A 12,299-nucleotide genomic window follows, 5' to 3' on the forward strand; every position below is an offset into this window, starting at 1 on the left:
ATGGGCGTGCAGGTATCTCTTCGACATGATGATTTCCATTCCTCTGGTATATACCCAGAAGTGGGATTGCTGGATCATATGGAAGATCAATCTGTAGTTGTCGAGAAAGCTCGATGCTGTTTTCCATAGTGGTTGTACTAATTTACAGTCCCACCAACAGTGTGGAGTGTTCCCTTCTCTCCACATCCTCATGAGCATTTGTTATTCTCCATCTTTTTGGCTATAGCCAGTTTAACTGGAGTGAGTTGGTACTGCAATGTGGTTTTAATTTGCATTTCCCTGATGACTAGTGATGTTGAGCATTTTCTCATGTACCTGTTGACCTTTTGTATGTCTTCCTTTGAAGAATGTATATTCAGTTCCTTCACCCATTTTTTAATTGGGTTATTTGGTTCTTTGCTGTGTAATTGCTTGAGTTCCTTGTATATCATGGAAATTAATCCCTTGTCAGATGCATAGTTAGCAAAAATTTTCTCCCAATCTGTAGGTCATTGTTTCACTCTGTTGATTGTTTCCTTTGCTGTGCAGAAGCTTTTTAGTTTGATATAGTCCCATTTGTTTACTTTTTCCTTGGCTGCTTGTGCTTTCATGCTCATGTTCATAAAGCCTGTGCCCAGAAAGAATTGCTGAAGTGATTCACCAATATTTTCCCTTAGTATTTTTACAGTTTCAGGTCTTATACTTAAGTCTTTAATCCATTTTGAGTTGTTTTAGTATATGGTAAGAGATGCATGTCTGGTTTTATTCTTCTGCATGTGGATATCCAATTTTCCCAGCACCACTTATTGAAGAGGCAGTCTTTTCCTCAATGTAGGTTTTCGTTGTCCTTGTCAAATATCAGATGGCTGTAAGCCTGAGGGGTGATTTCTGGGTTCTCTATTCTACTCCACTGGTCTGCCTGTCTATTTTTTTATGCTAGTACTTGCTGTTTTGGTTACTATAGCTTTGTAGTATAATTTGAAGTCAGGTAGTATTATGCCTCCAGCTTTAATTAATTAATTATTTATTTATTTGCTCAGGATTGCTTTGGCTATTCAGGGTCTTTTGTGATTCCATATGAATGTTAAGATTGTTTTTCCATTTCTGTGAAGAATGTCATTGGTATTTTGATGGGGGTTGCATTGAATCTGTAGATTGCTCTGGGTAATATAGACCTTTTTACAATGTTAATTCTTCCAATCCAGGAGCATGGAATATCTTTCCATCTTTTTGTGTCTTCTTTAATTCCTTTCAGTAGTGGCTTGTAGTTCTCATTGTAGAGATCTTTCACCTCCTTGGTTAAATTGGTTCCTAGGTATTTTATTTTTTTGTGACAATTGAAATTTGGCTTACTTTCTTGATTTCTCTTTCTGTTAGTTCATTATTGGAGAATATAAATGCAACTGATTTGAGGGATTTATTTTGTATCCCGCAACATTACTGAAATTATTAGCCAGCTCTAGGTGGTTTTTGATAGAGTCTTTAGATGTTTCTATATATGGGATCGTGTCATCTGCAAATAGGGACAGTTTGACTTCATCTTTTCCAATCTGGATGCCCTTTATTTCTTTCTCTTGCCTGATTGCTCTGGCTAGTACCAGAGGTGGTATGAGTGGGTATCCTTGTCTTGTTCCTGTTCTTAACAAAAAAGCCTTCAGTTTTTCCCCATTCAGAATGATACTGGCAGTGGGCTTGTCATAGATGGCTTTTATTGTGTTGAGATACTTTCCTTCTATACCTAATTGGTCGAGAGTCTTTCTCACGAAGGGATATTGAGTTTTGTCAAATGTTTTTTCAGCATCTATTGAGATAATCATATGGTTTTTATCCTTGAGTTTGCTGATGTGATGTATCAACATCAAACATGATGTTTGTTGAGTGTGTTGACTTTCATATGTTGAACCATCCTTGCATCCCTGGGATGAATCCTATTTGATCATGGTTTTTAATTTTTTTAGTGTGTTTCTGTATTCTGATTGCTAATATTTTATTGAGGATTTTTGCGTCTATGTTCATCAAAGATATTGGCCTGTTATTTTCTTTTTTTGGTTTCTTTATCTGGTTTTGGTATCAAAGTTATGTTGGCCTCATCGAATGAGTTTGGGAGAGTGGCTTCTGTTTCAGTTTTTTGGAATAGTTTTAGGAGAATTGGTATTAATTCAGCTGTAAAGCCACCCAGACCTGGAGGCCTTTCTCTGTTGGAATATTGTTGATTACCTCTTCAATCTCGTTGTTTGTTGTCGGTCTGTTCAGGTTTTCTATATCTTCTTGATTTGGTCTGGGTAGTTTGTATGTGTCCAGAAACTTATCCATATTTTCCAGGTTTTCATTTTTGTTGTCATACAGTTGTTTATAATATTCTCTAATGATTCTTCATATTCCTGTGCTATTGGTTGTAATGTCCCCCTTTTCATTTCTAATTTTTGTTATTTGGGTCTTCTCTCTTCTTTTATTTATTTATTTATTTATTTATTTATTTATTTATTTATTTATTTATTTATTTATTTTGTTAACCTAGCTAATGGTTTGTCTATTTTATTTATCTTCTGAAAAAATAAACTTTTTGTTTTGTTGATCTTTTCCATTGCTGTTTGGGTCTCTATTTCATTTAGTACTGCTCTGAACTTAATTATTTCTCTCTGTCTACTACCTTTAGGATTAGATTGTTGCTGTTTTTCTAGTTCTTTGAGGTATAGGGTTAGGTCATTTATTTGAAGTCTTTACATTCTTTTGATGTAAGCATTTATTGCAATAAATTTCCCTCTGAGTATTGCTTTTGTAGTATCCCACAGGTTTTGGTATGATGTGTCTTTATTTTCATCAGTTTCAAGAAATTTTCTGATTTCCTGTTTGATTTCTTCTTGGATCCATAGGTCATTCAGGAGCCTATTGTTTAGTTTCCATCTATTTATATAGTTTCCAGAGTCTTGCTTGTTATTAATTTCCAGTTTTAGTCTGTTATGGTCTGAAAAGATACTTGGGATGTTTCAATTTATTTAAATTTGCTGAGACTAGATTTGTGGCCTAATATGTGGTCTATCCTGGAGAATGTTCCATGTGCTGATGAGAAGAAAGTATATTCTTGGTTGTTGGGTGAAAAGTTCTGTATATATCTGACAGGTCTGGTTGGTTTAAGGTGTAGTTTAAATTCGGTGTCTCTTTGTTGATTTGTTGCCTGGAAGATCTGTCCTATACTGGGAGAGGGGTGTTCAGGTCACCCACTATAAATGTATTAGGTCCTATTTCTTTCTTTAGGTCTAAGAGTGTTTGCTTTATGCATCTGAGTGCTCCCATATTCAGTGCATACATATTTATGCTTGTTATGTCTTCTAGCTGGATAGATCCTTTTATCATTATACAGTGGCCTTCTCTGTCTCTTTTTATGTTTTTTGGTTTAAAGTCTATTTTATCCAATATAAGAATAGCTATTCCTGCTCATTTATGGTTTCAATTTGCATGTTATATCCTTTTCCATCCCTTCACCTTTAGTCTCTGTGTGCGTCTACAGATGAGGTGGGTCTCTTGAAGACTGCATATACTTGGGTCTAGCTTTTTAATCCAATCAATCAGTCTGTGTTTTTTGATGGGAAGTTTAATGCATTCACATTTAGGGTAGTTATTGACAAGTATTGTTTAATTCCTGTCATTTAGTTGCTTTTTGTTTAGATGATTCAAATATCTTTTGATCATTACTTCCCCTTTTATTTCTCTTCTTCAGTGTTAGCTGGAAATTTGAGGTGGCATGATTTAGCTTCTTTCTCTTTCTCACTGGCATTTTTGTTTTAACATCAGGTTTTTCTCTTTCTTGTATATTCATGATAGTGAATATTGTTCTTCGGATTCCAGATGCAGGACTCCCTTGAGAAATTCTTACAGGCCTAGTCGTGCAGTAGTGAACTCCCAGAATTTTTGTTTCTCTGAGAAATGCACTATTTCTCCCTCATTTCTTAAGGAGTGCCTTGCTGGGTAAAGAATTCTTGGCTGGCAATTTTTTTCTTTCAGTATTTTGAATATATAATTCCACTTTCTTCTGGCCTGTAGGGTTTCAGTTGAGAAGTCTGCTGTTAGTCTGACAGGGGTTCCCTTATAGGTGACTTGTCATTTTTCTCTTGCTGCTTTTAGAATTCTCTCTTTGTCTTTGAGCTTTGCAAATTTGACGATAATGTTTCTCAGAGAGGATCATTTTGGATTCAATCTGTTTGGCAACCTTTGAGCTTCCTGGATCTGAAGGTCTGCATCTCCCCCTACACCTGGGAAGTTTTCTGTTATTGAAGTTTTCAATATCTTTTCCTTTCTCCAGCCCTTCTGAAATACCCACAATTTAGATGCTAGAGCACTTGAGTTTGTCTGCTATCTCTCTTAATTTTTTTCCATATTTTAAATTCTTTCCCCGCCTTTTTTTTTTTTTTTGGACTGCCTGGGTTATTTCAGAAAGACCACCTTCGATATCTGAAATTCTTTCTTCTGCTTGCTCTAGCCTGCTGCTCACCTCTCTGTTACGTTTTTTATTTTATTGACTGAGTCTTTCATTTCTAGGAGTTCTGCTACACTCTTTTTTTAAGGTATCAATCTCTTTGTAAATTTCCTCCTTCGTGTTCTGGACATTTTTTCTTGTTTCATTGTGTTCTCTAATTGAGTCTTCTTTTACCTCTTTGATTTTTCTTCAGATCATTGCTCAGAATTCCTTTTCAGACATTTCAAGGATTCCATGTTCTATGGGGTCTGAAATTTGAGCATTACTGTATTCCTTTGGTGGTGTCATATCTTCTTGTTTTTTTGTAGTTCTAGTATTTTTTCATTGATGTTTGGTCATCTGGTAGAGGACTTGCTTCTTCTACTACTCTGGGGTTATCTATGAGGATAAAGACTTCTTCCTCTATTTTCAGGCTCTACTAGTGACCCTTCTTATATCTATGTAGTCAAGTGAGCAGCAGGTTGCCTTTAGAGTGGCCCTGGCTGGTACTGTGCTGGTGAACTGTCCTTGCAGTGACAGTAGGTGCGGCAGTTGCTATATAACATCACCTTGACTCCTGTTATAGAATCTGTGGCCATAGACTGAGCTCCCAGTACCACATGGATCTCGGCTCACCTCTGCACTTGCTGGGCCTATGGGCGCTTCCCTCTGGGGCCTAGGACTGAGCCCTGGTGCCATGCAGGTCTGAGCTCACCTCAGAGGCTGCTGCAGCTGTTGGCACTTCCCTCTGGGGCCTAAGAGTGAGCCCCAGTGCCACACGGGTCTCCACTCCTTAAACATTCTTTAAGAAAATGATTTCTATTCTTCCAAATCAGGAATAGATATGCTGCAATTCATTTAACTAGTGCCCTATCATTGGACCTCGGGGTTTTTAAAAACTTACTTAAATTAACACTTTAAGCCTTGTACATAAATATTGGTATATATGTGATTATCTTATTAAGGTAAATGTCTAGAAGTAACATTACTGGGGCAAAGTCTATTAAACATATACAGATTTTATCCATAATTTCAACTATCTTTCCAAGGAATATAATTATGCCAAATTGTAATTTACTGGTGTTTATTTCCCTGCATGTTTTATAGCATTAGGTATTTTCAGGGTTTTTTTTTTCTTTCAAATCTTAGCCCAATTTTCCAGAGAAAAAGTTATGTCATTGGTTTAATTTTTATTCCTTTCACTATAAAGAAGTCAAGCACTTTTTAACACAATTACTCTTCACTTTTCTGGTGAATTGTCTTTTACATTTCTGTCCAAATTTCTACTTTGGAATTCATCTTTTTTTTCTTTGTAAAAAGCTCTGTATGTTAAATATAAATAACTATGATTGTGTTATATATTTAAAATTATTATTCTGGTGTTTCCTGTGTCTTTGATGGTACTTTTGACATTAAGAAGATTTTCATTTTTATGTTGTCAAACCTATTAATTTTCTGTGTTTGCTTTTATGTTTAAAAATTATTTTCCATTTTGATATCAGAAATTATTTTCCTATGTAAGCTTCAAGTTCTTTTCTCTTTTATAAAGAGCAAGAATCTAGTGTGGATTACTTTTTAATGGCAGGAGAATTTTGTTAATCAATTGTTCTGGCATGTATCACATAGCTTTCATTTATTTATTTTATTTAGTTAGTTTAGAATAGACTTTCCTTTCTTTTCTGATTTAAAATTTCACCTTTATTACATACCTTATTTATATACAGATTTATCTCTGGACAGTTCTCTCTCACAGTTTGTCAATCACATGGGATAAAAATGTTTTAAGTATTGTACTTTTATAATGTATTTAAATACCTGATTGTGCAATTCCTCTTAATTCATTTGAATTTTTCAAAGTTGTCTCTGTCGGAATGCAAACTAGTATAGTATAAATGTCAACATTATTGTTAGATAAGGAGAGCTACAGAAGTTTTGAAATGAAGGAGAGCAGACAGGAACTTAGGGAAAATGTGGCACTTTGGCTGGACCCAGAATGATGACTATGATTTGGCTTGGCAGAGAGGAAAGAAAAGGGACATTCCAGACCGGGGCGAATAGCCCGAGCAGCGCCCAGAATACTGAACAAGCAGTGTATAATGGGTGATGGGAGAGTGAGGGTGAAAGGGATCTAACATTTGTGGAATACCTACTGAATGTGAGTCACTATGCTAAGAATCTTATAGGAAAAACTCTGAGGGCAGCTGAATCCTCATACTTTCACTCCTGTGCCAGTGCATGTTCAGTGCCTTGTTTTCAAGCCCTTCCAATTTGGATGCAGAACTCAGTGTTTCTTTGACTTTCTGAGAAACAATTTGCTCACACAAGAACTTTATTGGTCAAAGTAAACCAGTTTCTTGACCTCAACACCATACATTTCAGACCAAAAGATCAGTTGTCATAGGGTGCTATCTGGTGCATTATAGGGTGGTTATCGCTGACTTCTGCCTGCTGGATGCCAGTAGCAATTCTGCTCCCTGATAGGGACAACTAAAACGGTCTCCAGACATTGCCAAATGTCAAACTGGGGACAAAATCAACTCCAGTTCAGAAACACAGATTGCAACAAAGACAGGAAAGTTTACAGGGGGGTTTATATTACACAGTGCACAATATATAATCTCTTTTTGTTTTCCTCCCTGAAGTGCCTTCGTGGTTTTGCCTTGGATTGATTGTACCCCCCAAACCTTGAATCCCCCCACCCCTGTGATGGTGTTAAGAGGGTGGGAAATCCTATTATGGTAACTTAAAGATGGAGACTTGAAGAGGTGATTAGATTGCAGGACCATGCTGTAGTGAATGGATTAATAATTGTGGTCAGGGGCATGGTTTGAAGGGCTTTAAAAGGAGATTGAGGAGGTTCATCTCTGCTCTCTCTGCTTCTTGCAATGAGAAGGGTCACTGTCACCACCACCAGATATGTTCCTTGGACTTTGGACTTCCCAGCCTCAGAAACTGTCAGCAATAAATTTCAATTTCTTTATAAAATACCCAGTTCCGTATATTTTGTTATAAGCAACAGAAACAGACTAATACAGTATCTCTACAACTAGGCTTGATTTGCTGTTGTTGCTTGTTTCATTTTGCTGAATTTATTGCACAGTGTCTCAACCACGGCACTACTGACATTTGGGCCAGATAATTCTCTGTTGTGGGGAGCCTCTCCTATGCATTGTGGGGTGTTTAGTGGTACCCAGGAGATGCCAATGCTACCACCACCACCCCAAGTTGTGACAACCAAATCTGTATCTAGACATTGACAAAATTGTCTCTGGTGGAGGACCGCTGATACAACTATACCAAAGATAGGAAATTTGTAGGGCTTTATTCTATACAATCCATAAGATAGAGCTTAGAAACCCTCTATTTTTTTTTCCCTTTGGAGTCTATCACTATCCTTTCAGTGATGGAGATGCAAGGATTACTCAAAGCCCAAATATTTGAAAGCTATGAGAGGCCCAGAGGGACTACACCAAGCTAACTCCTGCAAGAAAGGAGAAAGCTGGTGCAGCCCTGAGCTCGGTCATGTCTCATCTTCTGTGGTAGTATCCAGACCTTGGCCATGTAACAAGCTGAATATAGTATTAAAAGAAGTACAGAAAGGAGTGTGTGAACAGGACAGAAAATGATCTCAGTGTTTCCTACTAATGAATCAGGACATCTTTGCTGTTTCCAGCATGTGCTGTTTTCAGCACATAATGTTCCCATTCTGTGCACTTAAGGCTTTTGCCCTTTGTGCATTCCCTATTCTAAACAGGCCCCTGTGTTCCCAAAGGAGCCCCTTCTTGGTTCCTATGCAACTGGTTGTTTTGTTTTTCTTATGGTCTCTCAAGGATTCTCCATCTCAGCACTATTGTTTTAGGCCAGATAATTCTTTGTTGTGTGGGACTATCCATAGATTGCAGGGTGTTTAGCAACTTCTACCCACTAGATGCCAGTAGTTCCTCACCCCCCGCCCAAAGTTGTAGCAACCATTACTGTCTTCAGATATTGTCAAAGGTCTCCTGGGTAGCAAAGTACCCCTGGTTAAGAACCGTTCTTCTGTCTCTACTTACCTTTCTCCATACACTGGCTCTTCTTTTCAGCCTTTTCTTATAGAAGAAATGCACACTTTTCTTACTCACAGACACTGAGTGATAGTTTTTGTTGTTGTTGTTATTTAGACATGATTGAGTAGGTTACTTATGAATATTAGAAATTATGAGATTAAGCACCTGGTATATGTCATTCAAATGTGTTAACCATTGCTATTAATTTTATCAGGAGATATTGAGCCTATATATAAAACCTTTAAAAGCAGACTTTAAACCTCAAATACCTATGCCTAGAGTGTTTAACTCTTTTTTCCTCTTAATTTCTGACTTATTTGTGTTCACAACTAAGGCAAGCAAGCTGTGGGAAAAGACAGTTGCATTCATTTTTCTCTTTATTTTGCCAGAAATGTTAAGTCTTAACTAATTCCAACGTTTCCATGAAAACTGAATTTTGGAATTTATTTTGCATCATTGTGGCGATATTGTTTGCAATTGTGAGATGTATGTTGCTTCTAAGTAAGGCATAAGAGATGGAATTATAAACAAAATTAGAGTTTTACTAAAATGGGTTCCTATGGCAAGAGTGTCATCTGATTTTTTTATATTTTCCCCAGTAGATGATATATTTCTCTTTCACACTCAATTTTTCCTCTGGTGTGTGTGTATATGTGGTTTTGACCTTTTCAAGACAAATTGAATCAAAAATTAAAAACAAAATATGATGAAAAGAAAAGCAAAGAATAAAAAGAAACCTGCCAGTCACATTACAAAATTACTAAACATGCAGAAAGTATTTCTGATCTTTAAAAAGGGTTTCTTTGTTCAATTTATTACACAAGGGTGCAATTTTCCCTAGATTAGATTATAAGGTGTTAATACAAAGTTGGGGTACACGATTTTACTTATAATATCACAAAATTTTAGAGGTGAAGGAGACCCCAAATTTTTTTAATCTAACCATCCCATTTTATGAGTGGAGAAATTGAGACCTAGAGAAGACAAGTGACCTCCCTGGAATTTCTAATCAGTGGTTAGTGACAGAATTCACGTAAGGATATGATTCCCAGACAGTCAGACACGTGTTCTCTTGGTTACATCTATCAGATAATATAGAACTGTAGAATCTTCTAGAAGATTTAGCACTTATTTTCTAATGAACTAAAAAATAATTCAGGAATGACAGTGGAGATATGTTTAGGGATTACTGTGGCACCAACCATTGGGGGTGCTGGGGAGAGAATATTTTGACTGGAATAAGCTTAATGAAAGCGATGTATGCTGCAATTCAGCGCAACTATTATAAAGCAAGGAAAGCACCATCACTGCCTTCTACCAAGTCTTTAAGACAGATCGACATGGCAGAATATTAAAGAAACAAGATTTTACCAATACATAGCATTCAATTTTTCCCCACAAAGTATCTCATGCTCTCATTTTAAAAACATTTTTTTTATTAAAGAACATACACAATATTGAAAGCTTAGAGTTATTTAAGAATCAGTTATGTCTTCAAACTGCCAGTATGTTTCCAATAACTTTCTTATGTATCTTGAATACTGTGTATGTTCAAAATGCCTTAAATCTTCCCGTAGCTGGTACAACTTTTCAATGTAAACATAATTCTTCTTGGGTTTTCCTCAAGATTTTCCTGGTCTTTTTTCTGTGTCCCCTTTTTTTGTTTATGGAAGTTGTATCGCTTGGCCATCGCTACAAGATCTTCTGGGACACTCTGATTTGCTCTTTTCAGAATTTGAATCAATTCATTGGCAATCTTTGAATTATCTTGAGTGATAAGGGAAATTGACGTTCCAGTCTTTCCTGCTCGTCCAGTACGTCCTACTCTGTGGATATATTCTTCAATGTTTTGTGGGAAATCATAATTATATACGTGTGTGATATCGTTAACATCAAGTCCTCGGGATACTAAATCAGTTGTAATCAATATCTTCACTTTTCCACTTTTAAAGTCTTCTAATGCTTCCTCTCGATCACATAGCTCTCTGTCACCATGTAGTGATTGCACAGGGAGGCCTTGGATACCAAAATCACTTGATAAGTCATCAACAACAAGTTTTCGGTTGACAAACACTATGACTTTGTCTTTTGGTGACATATTCTCTAGGAATTCTTGGATAAGAGCTCGTTTTTCTGCTTCTGTGGTAACGATTATATTTTGCTTCACTGTGTTTACAGCAACTAGATCCAGAGTGCCAACATAAACAATCATAGGCTCTTTCAAATAAGACTGTGCAAGTCTACGGACAGAATCTGGCCAAGTTGCACTTGTCATAACAGTCTGCCGATCTGGGCGCACATCTAACAAAATTTTCTTAATCTGGTGCTCAAGCCCCAGATGTAGCATTTTATCTGCCTCATCTAAGACCAAGTAGGTTATGCTTCGTAGGTCAACAAACTTATTCATTTGCAGGTCATTCAGTCTTCCAGGAGTTGCAATAATGATATCTACACTTTTGGTAATGCCTTGAATTTGTCCTTCTCTATTTCTACCACCATGTATACAAATACTTTTCAGACCTTTATATGAATATTTAGAACATTCAGCTTCCACCTGAAGAGCTAATTCTCTGGTGGGAGTGAGGACTAGCATGCCAGGTCCATTCCTTTGTTCTCTAGATATCGGTTGACCATCAAGATGAATAAACCCAGGCATTAAGTAGGACAATGTTTTGCCTGTGCCAGTTTGGGCAACTCCTATAAGATCTACTCCTTTTAAGGCAATGGGCCATGCCTGTGCCTGAATTGGTGTTGGTTTTTGAAAACCCGCCCTTGTTATGCTTTTCATAAGTTCTGTGTACGGACGGAAAGCGTCCTCAAATTCACAAGCTGGATTAGGGATGGGACGCTTCTCACCATCTTTCAAGTCATCACACATTACGTTGTAATTTTCTTTCCTCCACTTGTCTACCTGTTCTTTAGACATGGAGCTTGTAGCTTTGGATTCTGTGTAAAAGTCTTTCTTAATTGGTGGTAAATCTGCCCACTTTCTTTTTTCCCACGCCACGGCTTCTGCCTTAATACGATCCAAATCCATCAATGGCGGAGCTTCTCTGACAACGTTAACTGTGCTTACGTCTCTCCCAACAGGAGGTTGGGACGCAGCATTATCCACATCCGATTCTGAACGGTACCTTTCTTGTCTTTTAATAAGAGTATCTATAGCTGCCTTGGCCTTTGCTTTCATATCTTTGCTGCCAAAAATTTTCACTACTGCTTCGCAGTCCCCCTTTTTTATCTGTATTTTAGTGTTTGTCGAACGCTGTAGGTCTTTTATTTTTGACCCACCACGACCAATGACTGAGCCAACCAGGTGGTTCTCCAGTCTAAAGCAGAGTGGTGGTTCATGGGAGCCTGCGGCTCTAGGACCCAAACCGCCTGAGGGGCCATTCCAACTGCTGCCTCTGCCACCTCTGTCATCGCAGCTGGCCCCAGGAGCTCCTGGACTACGCTCTGCCCTCTTCCAGTCCGGGACCGGGACATTGTAGGGTAGAGGTAGTGTCGGTGCCAGCTTCTGGCCTACATACGGTCAGGAGATGCGAGAAGGTCTGGTCTGCCGCCTCCCACTCTGCAGGCTTTGAAGCGGCTGTTACCTAAGCAACCAGTGTTTGAGGCTGCAGAGGGGAGGGGCGTTGAATGCCTGACCAATCACGGGGCCGGGACTAGTGTGATGTAAGCAGGTGGCTGTGATGTACATTTAAAGAGGCACTCCCTCTCAGGGGCTGACCCTGCCAGCAATTACAGGACCCTGAGAGAGCGCCTTCCTAACTTTTGTGACCTGAGTGTCCAGCTCGCTCTCACTCTCGTCATGATAGTTCTGG

The 12,299-nt window shown here is 38.0% G+C and overlaps 1 protein-coding gene across 1 annotated transcript; it reads right to left on the minus strand.

Annotated features, from left to right (window-relative positions):
* Positions 1–10,123: 10,123 nt before the first annotated feature.
* Positions 10,124–11,944, minus strand: LOC134368686 (probable ATP-dependent RNA helicase DDX53; the record flags this gene model as incomplete). The annotated part of the gene is made up of 1 exon (XM_063085099.1): positions 10,124–11,944. A coding segment is annotated over exon 1 (1,542 nt), but the record flags the coding sequence as incomplete, so codon positions are not given.
* Between the last annotated feature and the right edge of the window lie 355 nt (positions 11,945–12,299).

Source organism: Cynocephalus volans, chromosome X (genome assembly GCF_027409185.1).
Source record: "Cynocephalus volans isolate mCynVol1 chromosome X, mCynVol1.pri, whole genome shotgun sequence".
Taxonomy (NCBI): Eukaryota; Metazoa; Chordata; class Mammalia; order Dermoptera; family Cynocephalidae; genus Cynocephalus; species Cynocephalus volans.